Genomic DNA, 25,495 nt, shown 5'->3' on the forward strand with positions numbered 1-25,495 from the left:
AGAAGTATTTCTGGTATCTTTGATTGGCAGTGACTCATAATACTTAGATGCTCTGCCTTTTCTCCATGTAAGTCCAAATGATCCAGAAAAGATCAAGACTTGATTGTTTTGAGGAAAGCACAATGAATACTTAGATTATAAGATATAATTTGGGGGGTAAATTACTAATAGTTCCAATCATCCAATCAAGGCACTTATCAAGTAACTTCACGTTCAGTAAAAAGAAAAAAATAAATCTCCTTAAACTGAATCTTCAAGGCTTAATACATAAGTAAACATAATAATTACAGAAATTGATTGTATAATATGGGCCAAAATGAAAGTGTTTCTAAGTTGATACAACAAATTTTAGTGACAAGAATCCAAGATACTCTCTAAATTTCTTCTAGAATATGATAGGAATTTCATGCACAACTGTGCATGCAAGTGCTTATTTGTACTTCTCAGGAGAGAAAATCCCACCAGATCCTCAAAAGAACACATGACACAAAGAAAATGCAAACTAATGTAAGGAAATAAACTTTAGCTCCTTTTCAACCTTGTATGCCTTAAAACAAAAGTACCTCAAGTACTTGGTGGTACAAGTTCCAAAAAAGAAACATATCCAAAATTCAATAAATTCACTAAACTACATATTTTTGGTTCCATACTGAAATAGCTGACAGAATGTCATTTTGGTTTAAAATTTCTTCTCTATTACTATCATATAGCATTATCATAATCTTTTTTAACTTATTTTTTGAACCTACTTAACCTGCATCTTCACAATAAATTGAGTACTTCAAAAACTATCTCAAATCTTTCAAAAGAATAAAGTATTAATTTAAAATGCAATGCTTTATGGATTAAAACAATTCAGATTACCTCTTTAATAACTAGTGTTATCACCACAAGAATCTATTTCACTAAATACAGAAACTATTGAATAGTCCACATTTTTGAAGAACTGAAACTTTTAAATTACATACTAAAGCTTAAACTTGTCTGAAATCTTTATAAGATGTGGTTTGCCGAAGAAATGCTTGGTATTTAAATTAATTCAGCCTTAAATATTTAGTAAGAACAAACAATGACAGGATGGTTAAAACCACAATACAAGTCAATTTTTACTTTGTATTTATAAGCACAAGAGTTTTGGGAAATGTTAAAATTAATACATATTAAATAAAGCTCAATCATATAATTCCATAAGTATACAAAGATAAATACAAGAATGTCTGCTATGGCTGAACTGCAAAAGAATAAAAACAATACAATATCCTTCTACTGAAGACTAGTTAATTATGGTATTTATATAATGAAAAGTTTAAATCCATAAAAGAGAGTAATGAAAATTTTTATCTGCAGATACAGAATCATCTCCCAATATATATCTAACATGAAAAAAGTGCGTTGCATGTTCCTGTCTGTGTATGTGTAGGGATGAGAAAGATTCACAGAGACACAGAAAACTTCTAGAAACATATGGAAAAAAAAACTGTCACCTAGTGTTACTTCTGAGGAAGTGGACAGGGGCCTGGGGTAAAAGAAAAACACACTTGACTAAATTTTATAACACATGTATGTTTAAAATATAAATAAAAACACCAGCTTCTTAGCACTGGACACAAAATTATAACATGCATAAACACTAACTGAATGCTAAAGGCAAAACACATGATAAATGGTTTGTTCACTTTTTTATTCTCTTTAAATAGACATTAGAAAAGCAAGTAAATAAGTAAGTACCTGTCATTAGTAAATTATAAGCTTCCTGTTTGGAAATCTTCCCATGGAACCATCTTGAAAAGAGAATAAATTAGATATATAAATAAAGTCCTTTTTGCTGTTATCATATGATCAAAATTAAACAACCAATATAGTAAGTTTAATTCAAAGTGATAAAATAATGTAATTAATCAAATCATCTCATTCTTATTACATTTTAATAAATTTTATATACATATTATATTTAATTTCAACAAAATGTAGTAAAACTAGAAACTATCAAATATAAACTACAATTTTCATTATCAATATAAAAATGGCAACAATTTTTAATCCTAATAATAATGGACTGTTACAGGTCTTTTTTTTCTTTTTGTGGGGTAAGGGGAAGGAGGAGTAGTACAGATAGAGCCTACTCCAGAACTTCCCTGAAAAAATTAATGAATTCATTTCTGAATTTTCCTATAACATCTGATAAATTCTTTCTTCAAATAAAATCAAGATATTGACTCTTACTTTGCTGAAAGTCAGAATATAAGATTGGGTGATAAGAATGAGTGGATACCACCATCAAGAACTGAAAGAAAAGAAGGACTTAGTGTTCCCAACTCTATTTGAGCTAACAGCCTATCAAAACTAGGTTGCTATGTATTTTACATTCTGTATTCTTAAATTAAGCCTTTAGAAATTATTATAAATGGCATCATAGTCAAGACATAGAGCATACAATAACCTAAGTAAATTTTACTTTCAAATAAAATGATATATCTGATTGAAAAAGTAATTACTAGTCATCAAAGTACATAAAATCACCTCTCATTTACCTAAAGGCCTATTATCTATCTTGCTGATTAACACATCTTAATGCCAGGCTGACAATTCCTGATCACCTATCTACTACTTTGTTGGATCTTCTTAGGGTCTACAAGTATTTTTAATAATAAAGAGCAAGCTGGAAAGTAAACATACGACTAAAATATGTAAGTGCTCGAAAGTCCAGTGTCACAGGTTTAGAGGTCATTCACATTGTTTTAAATGATCCATACAATTATTACTGGTGAAGTATGAAAATATACCTGAATTTTTAAATTTTCACAAGAATGAAAAGGTAAACTTTTCTTTAACATCATTCCAAGCATTAACTCACTAATTCAGATCTCCTGGTACTCCCTGTGTAAATTTTGAATAATATAAAGCAAGAATACAACAACTAAAACAGTTCAGACTACAAGTAGTGAGGTTCTATACTGCATTCAAGTATAGGCTAAATGACCACTTACTACAAATGCTAGAGCAGGATTGTTATATTCTGGAGGAGTCAACTACATGACCTGACCTCCAAGGCTAATCCTCTACTTCTACAGTTTGAAAAAAATTCAAAAAAAGAAGGGTAAAAAAATGATAGGGTTTACAGATGAACAAGATTATTTAGCATAATCACACAGTCTGAAGCCAAAGTGGCAATATCTCTTTCTAAAGGTTTGCGTTTCATTTTTCAGACATTTATTCCCATATAAAATTTATATATTTCAACCACATGGTTTGCAACAGTGATAAAAAAATGAGTCCCTGCTCTTACGAAGTTCCCACTCCTAGGCCAGGCATGGTGGCTCACACCTGTAATCCCAGTACTTTCGGAGGCCAAGGCAGGAGGATCTCTTGAGCCCAAGAGTCCAAGACCAGCCTGGGCAACATAGTGAGACCCTATCTAACTACAGAAACAATATAGAAACTATAATAAGCGCAGTGATAGGTAGTGCTGAAGGCATTTTGGGAATAACAGAGAAGGGTACCAATACTGTTGAGTGTGTAGAGAAGAAAATAAAGGAAGATTTTCTAGGGGGAAGTAATGAATGAGCTAAGTATGAATGGAAGAATTCTGGCCTAGGAAGCAGCTTGAGCAAAGGTATAAAGAAAAATAGCTAGCAGCAATGGCTCACACCTGTAATCGCAACACTTTGGAAGGCCAAGGTGGGAGGATCACTTGAAGCCATGAGTTTGAGACCAGTCTGGGCAGCATAGTAAGACCTCATCTTTACAAAAAAAAAAAAAAAAAAATTACATTTGCCAGGTGTGGTGGTACACACCTGTAGTCTCAGCTACTCGGCAGGCTCAGGCAGGAGGATCACTTGAGCCCAGGAGTTTGAGGTGAACTATGATAGCACTACTGCACTCCGGCTTGGGCAATGGCAAGAACCTATCTCTAAAACAATAAAGAAAAAAGTATTATGCATTTGAAGACCTACATGCTGGAGATTAGGAAACTAGAGATGATAAGTGCTAGGAGTAGTAAGGGACAAAATAACCAGATAACAGATTCTTTTTTAGGCTCTGCTAAGGTAAAGGTGGAGAATCCGTATAAGATTCAATTTTTTAATTTTTATTTTTTCTGTTTTTATGGGTAATGTATACAACTATTTTGTATATTTTTATGGGGTACCAGTGATGTTTTGATACGAGCATATAATGTTTAATGATCAAGGAGGATAACTGGGGTATCCATCACCTCAAGCACATATAATCATTTCTTTGTATTAGGCATATTCAAATTCCACTCTTTTAGTTATTTTTAAATAGCCAGTAAATTAGATCTTATTCATTCTATCTAGATGTATTTTTGTACCTATTAATCAGCCATATTGTATCCCCCCCTTCCCTGCTACCCTTCTCACCTTTTGGTAACCATCATTCTACTGTCTATCTCCCTGAGTTCAATTTTCTAATATTTTGCACCTATATGAGTGAGAACACATGGTATTTGTCTTTCTGTGCCTGGCTTATTTCACTTAACATAGTATTTTCCAGTTCCATTCACGTTGCTGTGAATGACAGGATTTCATTCTTGTTTTTGGCTGAATAGTATTTCATTGTGTGTATGTACTATATTTTCTTTATGCATTCATCCACTGATGAACACTTAGGTTGATTAAACATCTCAGCTATTGTGAATGGTGCTGAAACACAGGAGTGCAGCTGTCTCTTTGATATACTGATTTCCTTTCTTTTGGATATATACCCAGCAATGGGATTGCCAGATCATATGGCAGCTTTATTTTTAATTTTTTGAAGAACTTCCATGCTATGCTCTATAGTAACTGCACTCATTTACATTCCCACCAACAGGGTACAAGGGTTCCCTTTTCTCCACATCCTCACCAGCATTCATTATAGCCTATCTTTTGGACAAAAGCCATTATAACTGGGGTGAAATGAAATCTCATTGTAGTTTTGATTTGCATTTATCTGATGATTAGTAATAAATGGTGAGCATTTTTTCATATACCTGCTGGCAATTAAGGATTTTAAGTGAAAATGTGATTCAATCTAGGTAGATTATTCCAGCTACTGGATAAAAGGATTTGATGAGGCTAAAGAGTCAAGGGAGATCAACTTGGAGGTTACTGCTATATCAAATCCTGGCAGGAGATTTAAAAAGGCCTGAACTAGAATGTAGTTATTTAAGATTTGAGAAGGCGGTAAACATTTAAGAAATACTTTAGGAGATAAAATCATCAGGACTTGGTGCCTGTATCATCTAAATAGGGAGCTGGAAAGAAATTCAACCAAAGTTATACCATCTATTTAATCTCAAAGGTTACTTGTGGATGTTACTGAGGACACTTTAAAGAATTTAAAGTACTGCCACAGTCTCTATATTAGGAAATTAAAGGGAACAAACATACACATAAAATAAACCAACAGTGCAAATTTAAGTTATGCTAAATACCAATTAAGAAACTACATAAAGTTAAGAAAAATGGAAGAATGACAATGCTATCATAAAAAAAGACTTCCGAGTGAAAGTGGGATTTATATTTTATACTACAAGAAAATTGACGTAGCTTTAAATGTTTACTGGCATTTAACCTACATTTTTAAATTTGAAATTCCATTGCTATTATCTAAAATAAAAAAACCTGGATTTATGGTCTTTTTTTGAAAATCAGAAGGATCTAACAACACTAGACTCACATTCCTACACATATCAACTAGACAACTAGACAGAGTGATTACCTTACAATAGGCAAACACTTTCTAGTTTTCTACTTCCCACAGTTTTCCCTAACACCATGAGTGAATATTAGTTGCCATTTATTACCACACGTACAGTGTTGTTTTTGGATAGTAGGGCATAGTTCCATGTACCCTGATCTCTAGCAAAGAGGGAAAATGAGAAAGATCAAGATTATTGTGTCTAAAGAAAACTGAGAATATATATACTTGACCCGCTTCACTTGCTTACATTGTCTGTCTGATTCTTCCAAGCATTAATTAGAATTTGCAACTCCTAGCCGGGCACAGTGGCTCATGCCTGTAATTCCAGCACTTTGGGAGGCTGAGGCTGGTAGATTACTTGAGGTCAGGAGTTCAAGACAAGCCTGGCCAACATGGCAAAACCCCATCTCTACTAAAGGTACAATGATCAGCCTAGCGTGGTGGTGTGCACCCATGGTCCCAGCTACTCAGGAGGCTGACGCAGAGAATTGTTTGAATCCAGGGGGCAGGGGTTGCAGTGAGCAGAGATCGTGCCATTGCACTCCAGCCTGGGCGACAGAGCAAGACTCTGTCTCAAAAAAAAAAAAAAAGAAAAGAAAAAATAACAAAAAAGAATTTGAAACTCCTGATATAGGTAGAGAGGAGACTTCAAACTAATACAAACAGCAGGGTACAGTCTCACTAATGGAGTCTATTTTGTAGCTACAAGAAACAATAAAAAATGAACTCAGAATATATCTTACATATTCCACTTAAAGAAGGGTGAAGCATTAAACAAGGTGACTGCAAATGGAGTAGTCAGTTGAATGTTTTTATATTCTAATGGTTAGAAAACAGAAAAAGCAAACACTTGAGGCAAGCCTCAAGTTCCATCCCTAAATGCTGAAAGATAAGAAAAAAATGTTGTACTGAAAAGATATTAGGAGATGAATAGTCTATTAAAATGTGAGTAAGAGAGAATTGGGATTAATGGTTCAAATCTTCGAAAGAAAACTTACATATACATAAAATCAGTCTGAAGATTATGAAAAAAAAAAGACCTTGCTGAATCTTATTAAAATTGTGAAGAACCGTTATTTTGGGGGGATAAAAGATGTGGCTATAAAACAAGAAATACTATGAATTACCAAGAAATATTATGAATAATTTTAAAATGTGCCAAATTGTGACATTCATAATGTTATAAATGTAGTGTTTATTGAAAGTCTTCAGTGTGGTGATAAAGAGTTGTATTTAGTTATCAGCTACCTTTTATTTAAAAATAAGACTTTATCACTAGATACTTAAGAAAATATTTAGAAATCAGTTCCCTAAGCCAAATTTAAAAGTCAGTCCAAAAATTAAAAAAAAATTTTTTTTGGCCAAAGTTTTCCAATTAGTAAATTTACAATATAGATTTTTTTTTTCATTTTAATAATTAACACAAACTCACATTTTTCCTTCATGTGGATCTTCTTCCCGGCCCTAAAGGGAAGACATTAAGACAGTATTTTATATAATTAACTATTAATCTACTTTTATTAAAATTCATGAAAATCATATCTTCAAACATATCCCCACACTATCCTTATTTATGTGTATATAAAAAAAGATGTTTCTGTTCAGTAAATATCTTTCCATACCTCTCTTAATCTTTTCTTGTTGGCATTACCCTAACTTAGGCCCTCTTACCGACTTTTCTTAAACTAGTACAACAGCCCAACTAATATAATTATGTCCTACTCTACCACTCTAATCTGGATAAATCAGTTTCAACAGCAGCTTTGCCCTACATTAAGAAAAAACAAACAGACAAAAAAACACCTCTCTACTGCCTACAAATTTCTCGTTCTGCAACTGAAGTCCTTTACCACAGGACTTCAAGTCTACATTTCCTGTCTCATACTACCAATTGTTTTTTGGTTCCTATACCATGGTCACACATAACTTCCTATTTGCCAATCTCCCACCACTGTAGCTTGTTCTTTTTGTTCTTAGAATGTACTTTCCACTTTTTGCTTTCTACTTGTTAGATAAATACCTAACCAATCTAGGAAGGAGCTATCTCAAATGCTACCTCTTCAGTAAGACATTCTGAGCCCGTAAAAAGTGAACATCAACTTCTACTTTGAATATAAAAGACATCCCCCTTTTACCATGTTTTGAACTTTATTTTATTCTATATTCCTCTGATTTAAGATACAATAGTGTTACTCATTCCACTATTATGGAGAAAAATGGTCTAACTACATGTGGATTTACTTCTCACAATTTGGTCCTCACTCATTAAATACCTAATCAAACTAAAATCAAACACTCACTGAATGCTACTATATCCAGCGGAGTAGGCAAAAAAAAAAAAAAAAACTATAGAAATGAATAGCATTATCATTGTGTCACTGCCCAAAAGGAGTTAATCTCTTGTAGAAGAGGTTTACACAATAAATTAATTTTAGACAGTGTAACAGAATGCAGAATTAACAAATACAGAAGGAAACAATTTTGCCTAAGAGACTCCAGAAAGGCATAAATCCTCTATGAAACAGGGGTGACATATGAACTGAGCTGATAAAGATGAATCAAATTTTACAAGGCAATCTATCAGGGCAGGAATGTCAAGGAAGAGGGAAAACTATAAGCATAGAAATATTCATTTACTCAACAAATATTTACTGAATGCCTACTAATGCCAGACACTATTCTAGGCAATGGTAATACATCAGTGAATCAGAGATAAAAATCCCTCCCCTCAGAGAGCATACATTCTAGAGTTAATACGTAAAGTATAAATGTGTTTGGGGAACAGTAATTGGAATTTTAGAAGGAGAAATTCCTTAAATCTAACCACTAACTGAATGCCTGAAACATCTTCACAGACTAGACAATGTCCAAATGGTTTTTCAATCTACAAGGAATTCACTACCCTCTAATAAAGCCCATCATGAAAGTTATTCTACATATTGGAGTGGAAATTGTTTATAATTGATGTGGAATTATTCCACTATTAATTTATAATGTTACTATATTCATTTTTAGCAACCACATCACATTATTAACTCATACTGAGTTGCTAACTTTTTCCTTGATCCCTTGTATTGATGTGAGGTCATGTCTCCTTATTCTGGTTTGGGTTGTTATTATTATTTTTCTGTATACATTCAGTAATTTTCACTTTTCTTTAAAGTTTATCTTGTTAAATATGATCCAGAATTCCAAGAGCTCAAGAAAAGTTCAACTATAGTGCAATTCCTTTAAGTAATCAGGATGGGGAAGATGGTGGTACAGCAGGGAGAGGGAAACCCAAACTAAAAGTTGTAACTAACAAATTGTATAGGAAAACTATCATAGATAATAAGATGCTTCAGTACAAATACTGTTTGCCTATATGGGATAAATATCTCTTTTACTGTAGAATACAGAATACTAATCTAGGAATTAGGAGTCCTAATCCTAGCTCTTTCACTAAATAACGATATGACTATGAGTATGGACTGTATCACACCATTTCCTCAACTTTTTCCGCCTCTACTCAGTATCTTTTACTTCTATGGATCAAGATTCGGTTGCCAGAATAGGCAGGTAAGAGAATTAATAGGAAAAAAAAAAATATTCTCCACTGCAGTCTTCCAGGAGCAATAATCTTCAGAATATTATCAGGTCTGTGGCATAATTTAAAAACAGTAGCTTTAAAGGCTGTAAAAGAACAGAAAGCCACTCCATCTCACTAGAAAAATCCGAAAGGAAAGGGAGAATTCCAGTTATAATGTATAATATATTTGATACTGAGTATTGTCTCTGAAATATAAAAGCCGTTCAAATGCTGACCTGTTATTAAAAATGCACCTGGTAATTGATACCATATGATAATGTATTATATGATGGAAACAAAAACAAGGACGAGATTCAAAATGTAGTACCATGTGATAATATATGTATAATATAAATGAATTCTTCCAAGTTTACTGGAAAATTATACATATATTTGAAAGACAAAGAATCTAAAACCAACTGAAACCAGTTGAGATTCCATGATCAGACTGATATAACTTCACTTATGAGGAAGAAAAAGACAGCAAAAAAAGAATAAAAATAAGCACATGGTAAAACCCCGTCTCTACTTAAAAAAAATATATATATATATATAAATTAGCTGGGCATGGTGGCCCATGTCTGTAATCCCAGCTACCTGGGTGGCTGAGGCACGAGAAATGCTTGAACCTGGGAGGTGGAGGTTGCAGTGAGCTGAGATCGCGCCACTGCACTCTAGCCTGGGTAACGGACCAAGGCTCTGTCCCAAAAGAAAGCACAAATGTTAATATATTTCTAATTCATAGAAACTCATACAAGCTTTCTGAATATTGGCAGCTATGTATTATAATATGCTAGCTTGATTATGTTCCATACTAACAAACAGCACTTATAATTCTTGTACTTATCAATTAAGTTCTTTTATAAAAGAAATGTATTCATAGCTACTTTCTCTAATTATGGACAAGATCCAAATTTATAAAATATTTAGAATCTAGAATTGAGAAGAACAAAACTTACCACCTCTTCTACTAGGTCTTCAACAATAAGGCCTTGTTCATCTGTTCTTAAATTTGTAACCCACATCCATCCATCTTCTAATTCATTATGAACAATGAACATATCTCCTTTTAAGAAACTGAAAATAGCAATTTTAAAGTAATTAAATTTAAAAATTTTAAATACAGAAATTAGAATAGTCACATACCACAAAATAGGATAGGGATAGTATTATATTGAAAAATGCAAGGAATTAGAGTCAAACACCCTAAATTTGTATCCTATTTCTGGCATTATCTACATGTCAATTCCTGAAAATAATAAATAATCTGAATTTTAATTTCCTCATGAGTAAAATGGGTTTGATAATAGTATCTGCACTAACTATATCACTGAATTATTGTTAGATTCAAATTACAACTTCTGTTAACAGAAACTGATTATACATATATTGAAGGTTTTGGGGTGTAACTACAAGAAAACTGCATTGAAAAACTTATGTTTCAATGTTATTACTCTTTCAGATGTAGGGTAGATATAAAATCAAAACACGAAATAAATATAAGATATAGAGTTACTTCAGAAAATGTTTGTTTTAGATAAGCATGATGTAGATGCTTATGTCAGTTAACATTTTTCTTATAAAAAAACTAGGGCTTGTTTAATTCACCCAGATACCCATCATCCAGTGGGTACAGCATTCTTTCTCTGAAAGTGGTAGGTACCAAGGGATATATTATGAGAAAGGAATGTATGTTTTTTTTCTGTTACCAATTTAAGAGTACAGAGATGCATATACAACTTAGTTTCCTTTTACTGAAACCCAGATGTTTTCAACCTCCACACAATTATGGAAACAAGTTGCTGATGTATTTCATCAACATAAAACCATTAGTAATTCTTGAATTTGTCCTTTCAGGCTTAAAAGAATGCGTCTGAACACAAAGTTTCCAGATTTGTCGGATGGTACCATTAACCCTGTATCTATAACTGTATTTGTCTTTTTTCCCAGCAATTTTCCTTTCAATCTTAATATTCACAAACCAAAATCTATTAAGTAAATTTAAGTAAATCTCTTCTCCTATCCTTGAAAGCTTTAACTGCTTTCTCTATGCTATCTCAAGCTTCATTGTATCTTGGACAATGTTTCAGACAACAGAACTTGTATTATACAACATTTAACTCAATATTTGAATAATCATAGAATATTGTATTCTATCTTGATTCTACAATCCTTCTTAATGATGGCCAATATTTCACTAGCTGAATGGCAGCAGACATTACCACTTAACCAATTAAACTATTCCTTTCTAGAACCACCTAAATAAGCACATTAAAGAAAATCATTATGAGTAAAAGGAGGGTGCACATGAACTGGTAAATTTCATTTCTTAGTTAAAAGTAGTCATAAGAGATATTTCTAATTTCAAGTTTCATTGCTGTTGCTATACCAACTTTTCATGGTGCAAAAACCAAAAAAATGTTTTAAATAAGCTTGTTAGTAGTTATACAATCTAATCATAACTCATTCTGTATTATTTTGTGTTATCCCCCCTAAAACAGGCTAAAGTGCTTTATTAAATCATTAATTTTTAAGGTATTTTTATTTTAAAATTCACAGGTATGCATAAACTTTTTAAGAGACTCATAAATCCAAATTTATATCATCAAAGTATTATTTAAATTTCCATCTTCCTAGATCAGCTATTTTTTTTTTCTTTCTGGTCTCCCAGGACCTCTTTACACTCTTAAAAATGACATCCTAAATGGCTTTTATTTATATGGATATCTACTGATATTTACCATATTCAAATTTAAAACAAATGTTTTAAAATATTCACTAATTCCTTTAAAAATAGCTCATTAAAAATATGAAAAAGATACTTTTACAAATTTATGAGAATATCACTGTTTTATAATTTTGCGAATCTCTTAATGCCTGGCTTAACTGAAAACTGCTGGAGTCCCATATCTGTTTCTGCATTAAATTTGCTGCTACATGATTTTTTTGCTTAAAGTATATGAAGAAAATCTGGCTTCACCTAAGAATGTAGTTGTGAAAGGGATAAGTATTTTAATAGCCTTTTCAGATAATTATAGATATTCTATGAAATTACACCAAAAACTCAATGAGTGGTACTTTCTTGAAGGTTAGTTGTAATATGGAATCCAAAACTATTTATCAGTGAACTTTCTGTATGCATTCCAGTAACATCTGTTGGTCTATCTTGCACTTTAAATGAATCTTTTACCCATGCATAATTTTGTTAACAACCTGCATTGACCTTTTAGAAAATATTAGTTCACTGAGCTATCTATATCTTCTAGTTGTTAACACATTATACACTATCAAAACCTCTCATTCTTGGCCAGCCACGATGGCTCATGCCTGCAATCCCAGCACTTTGGGAGGCCAAGGCAGGCAGATCACTCGAGGTCAGTAGTTCAAGACTACCCTGGCCAACATGGTGAAACCCCATCTCTACTAAAAATATCAAAATTAGCCAGGTATGGTGGCAGACGCCCATAGTTCCAGCTACTCAGGAGGCTGAGGCAGGAGAATCGCTTGAACCCACGTGGCGGAGGTTGCAGTGACCCAAGATGGCACCATTGCACTCCAGCCTGGGTGGTAAGAGCGAAACTGTCACACACACACACACACACAAAACTCATTCTTTATTATCACCACCTATCTCATCAGAAAAGTCATTATTTCAGAAGCTGTCAAACTCTTGATGGCCAATACAGAATGTCTAAAATTCAAATTTTTACTCAAAACTCAAATTTTGTCATTGGCAACAAACACTAACAGTTTTTTTTCCTTGAAATAATAGACTCACTTTGTTCTTCTTCAAAAAATGTCAAACATTCTCTCAAGTGAAAATGGTGTGCACAAAAGTAACTGCTAAGCCAGGTGCAGTGGCTCAGGCCTACAATCCCAGCACTTTGGGAGGCCAAGGCGGGCAGATCACTTGAGGTCAGGAGTTCGAGACTGGCCTGGCCAACATGGCAAAACCCCATCTCTACTAAATTACAAAAATTAGCTGGACTTGGTGACACACGCCTGTAATTCCAGCTGCTCGGAAGACCGAGGCATAGAATCCCTTGAACCCGGGAGGTGGAGATTGCAGTGAGGCAAGATCGTGCCACTGCACTCCAGCCTGGGTAACAGAGCAAGACTGTCTCAAAAAAAAAAAAAAAAAAAAAAAGGAACAAACTAGTTCAGCTCTCAACTCACTGCTTTTCCTCATGACACTGATCTCTGGTACACAGCAGAAGTGTTTTATACATACTTCCCATTTCATCATACAGATTAAAGTTGTGTGGTCACAGGTTGAAATTTAATAAATATTTTTTACTCCCTCATCAACACTCTTAAATGAAACTGTCTTTAACTCCAAGTGTGTAACAGTGAAGAATACGGTACACTTTTGTGCTACAGCCTTTATTTCTATTAAGGCACCAGCAGTTTTACCATCCATTGCTTTTGTACCATCATTGTAAAATTTACAGTGAAAAAGGCAAATTATGTCTTAGTATGTTATGAAAATAACCTGATCTCATGGACTGTGATGGCTAATTTTATGTGTCAACTTGGCTGGGCTGTAGGGTTCCCAGATTAAACATTATATTTCTGGGTTTCTCTGTGAGGGTGTTTCTGGATGAGATTAAAATTTGAATCAGAGGACAGTATCCTGCCATCCCCAATGTGAGTGGGCATCATCCAATTCACTGAGGGTCTGAACAGAACAAAAAATTGAGGAGGAAGAAATTCATCCCTTTTTGCTGCCTTACTGGTTGAGCTGGGACATCTCATCTCATCTTCTCCTGCCCTCAGACTACGATTTACACCATAGGCTCCCCTGGTTCTCAGGTCTTCAGATGTAGACTGAATTATACCACTGGCTTTCTTGGGTTTTCAGATGCAGACAGCCGATTGTGGGTCTTTACTGTCTCCATCTATCATTGTGTAAACCAATTCTCCATAAAAAATCTCCTCTAGAGAACACCGACTAATACATGAACCTTCTAAATCGATCTCAAAGATCCCCACAGTTACATGAAACACACTTTGAGAACTGCTGTCCTAAATGATCCCACTAAAAATTTTTAAAAATTACCTAAATTCATAAATTTGTAATTCATCACTGTTCTTTAATATATGCATTTTTTCCTTTGTCATTTATAGGCCTTTCCAGTTTACAAATAAAAATGTGTCAATAAGAATCAAATGAGAGAATTAATGGTAAGAAACAGTTTCCACTAGAAAATTAAATAGCTTACAGAAAGACACAGATAATTTGATTATCAAATTATATTATATAGAAATAAAACCACAAACTAACATGTTGCATAGTTCTATAACATTCTTAAGGTTTAAAATTATTCACCCATTACATAAAGTAGAAGCTTATCCTTTATAGCTGTGGCATAAATGTCACGTGGTAACAAAAATTTAAATAGGATATAGATTGAAACAGAACTCTCCTTACTTTGTGAGAGACAGTGGAATAAAACCTAATTATTTCTCCTATCATATTCACTGAGGCCACCCTGATCCAAAACCACAGTCTGAACAAATAAGCCAACCCAGAGGTACAGGACCAACAGACCCAGTATCAAAAGCTCTTTCACCTTGCTGTATGCCATTTCTTCAAATTTCAAAAGCTTCCTAGTCCAAGAGTAATAAATCTTCGAAGTCTAGCTCTCTTTCAAATGCCTATACATGGGAATAGATTATAAAATACCTTATTTCATCAGTGTCTGGTACTTTTGTGTAAGGTAGAATAGCTCGTACACGCCTTCTATCTTCTACTGGCTAGAAACCATAAAAAAAAAAAAAAGATTTAAAAAGATAGTCTTTTTATCTTAAAGTCAAAAGAGGTATATCCACATAAAGCCAATAAAAATTCACATTAGAAACTCCATGGGATCATTCAAATAAATTTTTACTTGTACTATAAATACCCAGTGCCTAGAAAGGCTTTTTTGTTGTTCTTGTTTTTATGAAAATTATATTTTAAATATAAGCAGTATGCTTTTATAACGTAATACGAAAGATCATTTCATTTTAAATATACTACATGAAACATATACATTAACCTTTCATTGATGATACACAAGGCATTTCAGAATCTTGCAGCAAAGTCAGGGTTAGTACTATGAAATCAGTAATTTGTTCTCATACATTCAGAAATATTTGTTAGGCTATCACCATACAGTATTTTTTTAATCTGATTATATAAATACAAAATTATTGAAAAATATTTTCTTTTTTTTCAAAGAAGTTGTCCATTTCGTTCTGACATTATAACCCGAATTAAAATTTAATACAACAAATACTTCTTGAATTATAATAAACATAAGAAACTGAGCAATAGCTAAAACCATTATTGTACTGAAAAAATAAAGTTTTGAAAGATTTTATTCATTTTACTTGCCTCTGGTGGTGCAACTGGGTAAAGTAATTTTTCTCCTTTAAGCAAACAAGAAACATGACTGTAATAACCTATTAGGTCTGACAGTGAAGAAAAACGTCTTCCACCAATGTAGTAATCTCCACACATAGCAATAATCCTATTTGAACAGGAAAAAATACAGTATAAAAAATCTTTACAGCCAATTTTAAAGATGAAGTTTCATAAAGAAATTATAAATCCACAATTTCCATACTCTTTTCCTTGTAACTATATCCTTATACTAAAATACCACTTATTAGTTTCTTCATCACAGCAAATTACTTGGGGCTATTTCTCTTACATATATATACATGCATTTGATGTGAAATATGTATCAGGCTTATAAACCTCAATTACAGAATTCCATCAAATATTTGAAAACTCACCCTCAGATACCTCTTCTCACTTTCCATATTTAAGGCTGAATTAACAATTTTAGTAAGTTTTCTCTGGCTAAAAGGAGCACACAGATCTCTTGAAATATTTACACAAAGTACAGTAATAATTTCACATACTACATGTGGTATCATGGTACTACTGAACCTTATTTTAAAATCTAAAAACCAAGGGTACACAAACATTTTATCATTTAACACTATATGCATTAGATGATATTTTTCAATTTCTTCTATAAAAATGAAATAGAATACAATATGGGTAAATATGTTTATATATACAGAATATTTGTACTTGAAAATTTATATGCCTGTTTCACTGAAGTGCATGTCTGCAAAGAGTTTTAGAATAGTGAAGCTAAAATAAAGGACACAAAATCTGAGTTTTAAACAGGGTTTCCTACACTTTTTGTTATTCTGCATTCTAAAAGTATACAATTCCTTTATTTTAGCCTTACCACTCAAAGTTTATTTGTAATTCTTTATACTTTAAAAGCTATAAATATATTTGAGGATCAGCAGAGTAATGCCCAACAATATTGTTTTTAAACAAAAAATGTAAACATTCAAAAGAATCTCTCTAAATCACTGATTAAATCATTTGACTGAAAACAAGCTTCCTTCTCTATTATTTGTTACTGAGTCATTCACCTTTATTATACAGGTATATTTATGAATATTATATCAAAATAGCTACACCATTTGGCTTCATAATAGGAATAAAGACTTACCTAAAATGGTTGACAACATTCATCTGGCTAAGAAATGAAAGTACAAAGGACCCTGGCCTCCGATCACTCTCTCTTATAAGATAACTGCCAGACTTCCCTGCCTGCCTGAGGCGTTCTTCTGCTATCGTTCTGTCAAGTTTTCCGTGATACCACCTAGGGGAAAAAGAGAGAAGATATTACAATATAAATAGCAAGTGTAAAATTTCTATTGATACTTGAAAAACGTAACTACTAGAGGTTTTAAATGCCTACATGTAACTTAAACATTTACATTTTACTCTGAACCAGTTAATCCAATTTTAACTCAATTTAACCTCAGTCTCTCAAAAAATACTCACTTACTTGGTCTTTAATTTGCTCTAAAAGCTCAGTCCTAGTCATCTCATATATAAATCTCTTCCATTTCTACCCATCTCCCTACTTCCAGGATTGCCTGCTATTCAAAATATAAACACTACTGCAACCAAATCCTTACTTAGAAAAATAAAAGATAGACAAATGGAAATATTAATTTACTACCTCAATCTTATACTGAGGAACCATGACTTCACAAGGCACATGGAACCTATGAGAATATAAAATGTTCTATTCCATTTTAGTGTTTGTGCCCTGCGACAGGAAAACAGAATTACACTGTCTAAAGGATGCTATTTTAATTTCCTGTTTTAACGTGAAGCTGATTAATCCCTTTGGCTCTAAGATAATCTACTCCATGACTATACATTTTACATTTGCACTCAACTTTCCAAATTTATTTAACAAACACGTGGGGGAATAAATAGCACCTTTGTCCCTTCACCCTTCTTGCTCTCAGTTTAACTGTATTCTACCTACATACTATCAAATGATCTACTTAAGAAACTGGCTGTAACTCTAGCATACCAAGTATGCCTATAAAAGCCTCATGAACTGATATAAACAGAAACATGCTTAGAAATATACTAGAAGTATCAAACAGGCATGGTAACAAATCTCCAAAGTAACTGCTATAAAATATTTTTACATTTGATAGTTTAGCCAAACTCATCCTTAGATACTTACAGCCTAATTTGAAACAGAGAAAAACAATAAACATTCATATTACATTGATATATTCAATTATGTAGCATAATATAGTACTTCAGCTTTACCAAAGTTTATTTGTAATCTTGTATTTGTAATAATATATGTATTTTATATAATATATAATAAGCCAATGATAAAAGCATTATGTTACTATGACTATTTTTGTAAGCTTGTTGTAATAAAAGCTCATTATTTTTGACTCCTTAATTTTTAAAAATAAAACAAAAACAGAAACTCAGCCGGGCGCAGTGGCTCACGCCTGTAATCCCAGCACTTTGGGAGGCCGAGGCGGGCGGATCACGAGATCGAGACCACAGTGAAACCCCGTCTCTACTAAAAATACAAAAAATTAGCCGGGTGCGGTGGCAGGCGCCTGTAATCCCAGCTACTCCGGAGCCTGAGGCAGGAGAATGGCGGGAAACCGGGAGGAGGAGCTTGCAGTGAGCCGAGATTGCGCCACTGCACTCCAGCCTGGGCGACAGAGCGAGACTCCGTCTCAAAAAAAAAAAAAAAAAGAAATATCCAACTTACGATTTTAAGTGATATTTATGTTTGTGGTTTTTAGTTGTTTTTGTTTTGTTTTGTTTTGTTTCAAGACAGGAGTCTCACTCTGTCGCCCAGGCTGGAATGCACTGGTACGATCTCAGCTCACTGCAACTCCCACCTCCCGGGCTCAACCCATCTTCCTACCATAGCCTCCCAAGTAGCTGAGACTGCAGACACATGCTACCACATCCAGCGGTTTTTTTGTTTGTTTGTTTGTTTGTTTTTTTGTAGAGACAGAGTTTTGCCATGTCACCCAGGCTGGTCTCAAATTCCTGGACTCAAGTGATCTGCTCACCTCAGCCTTCCAAAGTGCTAGGATTACAGGTGTGGGCCACCACACCGAGTTGATTTTTTACATCTATGTACTTTCTAAGATCTGAGCATTAAAATGGATAAGTCAGTTCAGGAGAAAGACATTAATCTAAATAAGTATTTCCTACATGTTAGCAATTTCCTTTCATGTCAAAAGGTCATAAGCTTCAAACACATAAAGCAAAACATGTCAATTCTTGATTATGACTATAAACTGCAATTAAATTATCCAGCCATCAGCTTGTAAACATTTATGTAGTTGATTTGATTCTTAAATGTTTTATAAATAAATCACAATAAATCCAATGTTATAAGATTTGATTCAGACACCTTACAGATTTCTAGAACCTAAGTAAAATACTATATAACCTTTAAACACCAGTCCTTGGGTTTACTCAAAAACAGTATTTCTCAACCTTTTTTTAACCCACAATCTTTTTTATAAATATAAAAATTTTACCCTACTGACAGATTCAGAGTCCCTAAGGTGGCTGTCCTGAATAGAGAATCATATATTCTAATTAGCCCCAGTAGCCAAGAAAATGCTGTCTACCTTAACTTTCTGAAGTCTCTAATTCTTTTTATTTCAGGTGGGATATGGCTTTACAAAACATACTCTCAGTAACAAAGACATAACATTTCCCAAGAGTGGTTGCGAGCGGTTGTCTAAAATACTCAGTTTTTAAAAGTGCTGAACTTTCTGCCTCTACAAATAGCCACAGCAAAGAATTACAAAGAAATACACGAAAACATATTTAATCAACCCCACTATTACTCTTAAGTCTTCACAGTCAAAGCCTTATTATATCTCTTTAAACGTAGATTTGCTGGTGACCGTTTTCAAATAAGTTTAAAAAAAAATTCAACTGGAATCTAGAATACCTCAAAGAAATATAAGCATAAGAGTCATACTGGTGGTATGAGAATACTCTAACATGAGATAACTAAATAATAGCTCATCACCTAAGTTAAAGTTTATAAATCTGCTCACATTTGTGGCAATTATAACAGAGTATACCTGGCACACAGCAATAATAAGTTTTAAAGTATTTGCCCAATGAAAGAAGAAGTGTTGACTCATAAAACAATGTTGAAAAATGCTTTATAAGTCATCTAGTTGAACCACCTTGCCAATGTAAAAAACAAAACAAAAACCTCTTTTTTAACATCCACATAGGAAGTTCTTTTTTTTTTTTTTTTTTTCTTTGGAAACAGAGTCTTGCTCTGTTACCCAGGTTGGGGTGCAGTGCCATGCTCTTATAGCTCACTGCAACCTCCGCCTCCTGGGTTCAAGTGATTCTCCTGTCTCTGCCTCCCAAGTAGCTGGAATTACAGGTGCGTGCCACCACATGCGGCTAATTTTTGTATTTTTAGTAGAGACGGGGTTTCACCACGTTGGCCAGGCTGGTCCCAAGCTCCTGACCTCAGGTGATCTGCCTGCCTCAGCCTCCCAAGGTGCTGAGATTACAGGTGTGAGCCACTGCACCCAGCCAAAAATTCTGACATGTGAAAAGAATGTGAAAACAGTTTAGGCTGACAGAACTCAAAGAAGGATGATTATGCTGACACTCCCTGAGCTTGTTCAAAAGAGACAATGCATACTAACAGAAGACCAAGATTTAACAGAAACCCAAGAAACCTCCAATCTATGGCGATGCCACCCTAAACATACCAAGTCACGTCAGAAACTGTCTCCACAGTTATGGCCAAGTCTTTACATTTTTTATGTCATTACCATCACTTGTAAATTAGGGAAATTAATTTCTATCTCAACCTCAGAATAAAATTAATGACTTGTCCTAAATTCCTTTAAAGAAAAATATAAAAATGAAAAATACTACATAGGCTTTATAGTAGAACGGTTAAAAGACTCTAGAGTCACTGTCTTTGAATCCCAGCTCTGCCACCTAGCTGCGCAAATGTAGGCAGATTACTTTATCTCTGAGCCTCAGTTTCCTCATCTATAAAAGGAATATAATAGTGTCTACCTCAGAGAACGTTGGCTTAATATTATTATTAAATGAGCTAACACATATAAAGTTGCTTAGAAGAATACCTAATGGATACCAAGAACCCAGTAAATATTAGCTTAATTAATATCAAACCAATATCACAGGGGAGTAGAGGATACTCAAAGGATATGGGACTGATTAATAAACTTCTTCAAAAAAACTAACGAATTTTATGACTGTTGCATAATGGGTAATCAATCTGTGAATCATCTTAGTCTCAATTACCTATTTTCTAGTCTTGTTTAATTTCCATCTAATTTGGGGAAGAGAACAGGAGAAACCAATCTTTTTTTCTACTAAGGCATTAATTTTAGGGGGAAATTTTCTCAAAACTCTTTTTGAACATTATAGAGCATTCGAATTAATTGGGGCTGCAAGTGCCATACTATTAATAACCTAGAAATTCTATTTCACCTGGCAACTCTAGAAGGACACCCCCAAAGAGCCCCCATTCTTTTCCCAATGTGTGTATATTTTGGGTGTTGGGGGGCAATATAAAGGATAGTATGTACTTGAGATACTATGACTTAAAACTGCTTAATATAACACGTTAATAATAAAGCATTTATAATGTTCTCCTATTTTAAAAGTAAATTTCCCTCTCTCTTCTTCTTTGCCTCTCTAAGGAAGATGGGGAAAAGGAACAGCAGGAGGAAATTCAAGAAGTACATACATGTCTTCCCAGCTAGCTTTGTAAATTTTTGTTGAGAAATCTTACAGGTAGATATGGAGTCCCTTAATTTCATTTTTTTGGAAATACAAATCAATTTATATACAATATCATACATCTAAGATGAAACTGCATGTTAAAAAAGTGAACAATTAAAAAAAGTCAGAGAAATCACTCTATTTTAAATTTGGAATCACATGAACATTTTTTATAAATGTGTGCTGTGGCCAGGTGCAGTGGCTCACACCTTTATAGACCAGCAATTTGGGAGGCTGAGGAGGGGACTGCTTGAACCCAGGAGTTCATGACCAACCTGGGCAATATGGCAAAACCCCACCTCTACAAAAAATACAAAAATTAGCCAGGCATGGTGGCACATGCCTATGATCCCAGCTACTCGAGAGGTTGAGATGGGAGGACAGCTTGAGCCCAGGAAGTCAAGGCTGCAGTGAGACAAGATCATGCCACTGCACTCCAGACTGGGCAACAGAGAGAGACCCTGTCACGGGGGAAATAAAAAGGGGGGTGGGGGCTGCTGCATATTGCTGGAACACATTTGAAGGGCCTTAGAGGGGCCTTTGTGTTTTATAATCTGTCTCACTTGATCAGAGAAAAATACGGAAATTTGTGCAATGAGAAAATATCCTAGTGTGAATACAGACAGGCATTTCATTGAAACTATACAATTATTTACAACTAACTTGACAATCCCAAATGAAAACTGTCTACTACACAACAGAAAACCATTAAAACAGTGCTAACATCAATAGACTTCCTTTTATAAAAAGAAAACTAAATTGAAGTTACCAGCAGATCACTTTTACTTTCCACTTTGTTTTTCCTTCTGGTTATATTACTGACAGGCATCAAAGTAGTTACAGAGAAACATACATGCAGAAATCCAATTACCAAGAAATCTTTTGCATCTGAATCACTTGGGACTCTGTGTGCCTGATCATACTACAAACTTCTGAAGTTATTCTACAAGTCTCGAAATGCTGATCAGACTTTGTTACACATGCTTGTGTCTTCTAAAACTAAATTGGTGATTTCAAGTTGGTATACATTTGATAAAACATAAAAATCTTCTCAAGCTCCCATATTTATTTGTAACAAATACATTCTTACTGTCTGTGATATGGTTTGGCTGTGTCTCCACCCAAATCTCGAATTGTAGTTTCCATAATCCCCACATGTTGTGGGTGGGACCCAGTGGGAAGTAACTGAATTATGGGGGCAGTTACCCCCATGCTGCTGTTATTGTGATAGTGAGTGAGTTCTCATGAGATCTAATGGTTTTATAAAGGGCTTTTCCCCCTTTTGCTCAGTACTTCTCCTTGATGACACCACGTGAAGAAGGACATGTTTGCTTCCCCTTCCGCCATGATTGTAAGTTTCCTGAGGCCTCCCCAGCCCTGCGGAACTATGAGTCAATTAAGCCTCTTTCCTTTATAAATGACCCCATCTCGGGTTTGTCTTCATTAGCATCATAAGAATGGACTAATACAGTCTGCTAAAGGTTAAAAAAAAATAAAAAAACTTAAAAAGCAACTGATTATTCTTAAAGTGAAGAGGAAAGTAAAGAAAATTTATCTCATACTAAGTGACTTTACTTGGCCTTTTTTTCAAATCACCATGATAGAGACTAAAATTGGGTCACTGGTAAATTCACTTGAACAACCACTAGGCTAAGCAAAACAGGTGTAGTACCCCTTAGACCAAGTACACATCACTTAAACTTGGGGAAGGGGAGAAGAGAGCGTGTTTATGTTAGCTATTCTTGGGTATATTTGTATACATCCAGATAACTAGAGTGCATATGTATGTGTGTGTGCACATGCGTGCATGTGTGTATGTATTTATCTCAGATCAAGTTAGTTCAAAGTAAGGGCAGAAATGCTGTTTCCTTTTTCAACAGGTAACATATTTACAGAATCCAAGAGGTTTTAGTTTTGAGAGAGCATTTCTAAAGAAACAGCACTATCATACATTCTGTCTACCCAAAATTCACTAAAAGACTAACATACAAAAGGTGAGAATACGAAAGTTTACACTGAAATGCACTCAACCATGATTGTGAAGTTTTTACTACCTTTAACTCCCATCACCCTAGTAAACAGATAACGAAGGGAAGAAAAAAAACCACACCTCTCCAAGAAATGTTATGCACTAATAAAATGTTGAAACAGAGGAGGAAAAGAGAGGGAAGGCTAGCACAATACCTACTAGCAGGAGGCTAGTATCAGTTCCTACAGCACATTTTCAATCTCTTGTATCTGTGTTCTTTAAATCCTCAAAACAGTATCAATTCTTATAGTTGAGTTTTTCTTAGAACTTCAACAATTACAGTATCACACCATTCAGCACATGAAGATAAGAAATCACTACCTCTGAAGGTTAAAAGTAAACTTTAGTCTAACACTGTCTCTTGATTTAGTTCATCTCCAGCAAACTATGTGCCAAGCATTGTGCTACACGGTAGAATGTAACAGTAAATACGACAGAACACCATGACATGAAAGTTTAGGATCTAGTGGAGAAGACAGACAAATTAAGCAACTGTAATCTGGTATAGTAAGTAGGAGGATACACAGGGATACAAAAAAATACCTGTCTCAGTCTTAGAATTTTAGCATACATTTCCTGAAAGAATGGATGGCTAAACTGAGACCTAAAAGATGAATGGCAACTGATTTGGAAAAAGTGAGGGACTGAGAAGGAAAGTGAGAAAAATGTAACAGGCAATGGGAAAAAGGACAGGCAAAAAAAAAAGAATTGACTTATCAAAAGATATATAGCCATAACAATACCCTAAACATTCTTTATGGATCTACTTTACAAATCTAATTCCCACCAAATAAAATGGAAAGAATATAAGCTTATATGCAGACATGTGACCTTACTTGCTGAATATAGACATACTACCTTACTTATGGAATGTCTTTCAGTTCCTCAAACTGAAATATGCCTCAAAGAACATTTTAAAAGTTCAAATATTCTCAGATCTGTCCTTTCATCTGGTATCAGCAATAACCCTATGAGCACAGGGCAGGGGAATGGGCATTATCCACTCTATCCCTCAAAAGTTCTCCATAATATGCCCATTTTTCCACTATACATAGGCTTATATCCCAAACAAGTTACAATTATTCATTCAACAAAGATTTTTTTAAGCTCCTATTATGCATTAGGCAATGTTTTAAGGCATTAACTTTCTCCCTCTGTGCTTTCTCAAAGTGTTTCTCCTATTTAACTTTTTTAAAAAAATAAGGGTGAAATATTACACAATTTACTCAAAAGTCACCCTAAAACTAAGGCATTTTCTACATGCCTTTTCCTCGGAATTTTCCATTTCTGTATTTATTCATACTCATGGAAATATCAGTTATCCATCAGCTCAAATTATAACCTCTATGAGAGTGATCCCCAAATTTCCCTCTCTAAATCTAACTTCCTTCCTAAACGCCAGGCTTAAATTAACAAAGCCCTCCCAAGAATCTTCACCTTAAGGTGAATATATCAAAATCTTAAAAAATTAGCAAGTATCTCCACAAACACAGACACAGACACACACGCACACTCACACTTCTCTTCCTCTTTATTGTTAATAACACCAGCATCCTTCCTAGTGTCCAGACCTGAAATTTCAAAAGCAACTTTGATTCCTTCTTGTGGTGTTTTTTATTTACGTATGTGGTTGTGTTTATATACGATATTTTTAAAAATAGGTTTTCATCCACAGTTCCTGGCTTATAACTCCCATAGCCCTTTGTGTCTGTCTTGAGACTGGGTAATTTGTAAAGAAAAGTGGTTTATTTTGGCTCATGGTTCTGCAGGACTACAGAGGAAGCATGGTGCTGGAATCTGCTTTCAGTGAGGCCTCAGGAAGCTTTTACTCATGGCAGAAGGCAAAGGGAGAGCTAGCATATCACATGACCAGAGAGAGCAAGAGAAGGGGGGAGGAGCCAGGCTCCTTTAAACAAGTAGTCCCCAACCTCTGGCACCAGGGACTGACTGATTTAGTGGAAGACAATTTTTCCACAGACGAGGGGTCAGGGGAGATGATTTCAGGATGAAACTGTTTCAGCTCAGATCA

General features: G+C 34.3%; 2 protein-coding genes across 4 annotated transcripts in view; one reads left to right on the forward strand and one right to left on the reverse strand.

Annotated features, from left to right (window-relative positions):
- The window catches only part of CCNH (cyclin H), a 100,948-nt gene that overhangs the window by 63,719 nt on the left and 11,734 nt on the right, over window positions 1-25,495 (forward strand). The gene's annotated exons all lie outside the window — the stretch shown is intronic.
- RASA1 (RAS p21 protein activator 1) overlaps window positions 1-25,495 on the reverse strand; it is a 121,678-nt gene that overhangs the window by 42,764 nt on the left and 53,419 nt on the right. For 2 of the 3 annotated variants that reach the window (XM_032156898.2, XM_058440735.1), the window contains exons 2-7: window positions 16,795-16,947; window positions 15,651-15,786; window positions 14,958-15,028; window positions 10,231-10,348; window positions 7,136-7,167; window positions 1,729-1,781 (exon numbers count right to left, since the gene is read on the reverse strand). In XM_032156898.2, the coding sequence (XP_032012789.1) occupies window positions 1,729-1,781; window positions 7,136-7,167; window positions 10,231-10,348; window positions 14,958-15,028; window positions 15,651-15,786; window positions 16,795-16,947 (563 nt within the window). Of the gene's footprint in view, window positions 1-1,728; window positions 1,782-7,135; window positions 7,168-10,230; window positions 10,349-14,957; window positions 15,029-15,646; window positions 15,787-16,794; window positions 16,948-25,495 lie in introns of all 3 variants that reach the window. The other variant, XM_058440734.1, reaches the window with a different exon arrangement.

The sequence above is a fragment of the Hylobates moloch genome, unplaced genomic scaffold (assembly GCF_009828535.3).
Source record: "Hylobates moloch isolate HMO894 unplaced genomic scaffold, HMol_V3 SCAFFOLD_6, whole genome shotgun sequence".
Lineage (NCBI taxonomy): Eukaryota > Metazoa > Chordata > Mammalia > Primates > Hylobatidae > Hylobates > Hylobates moloch.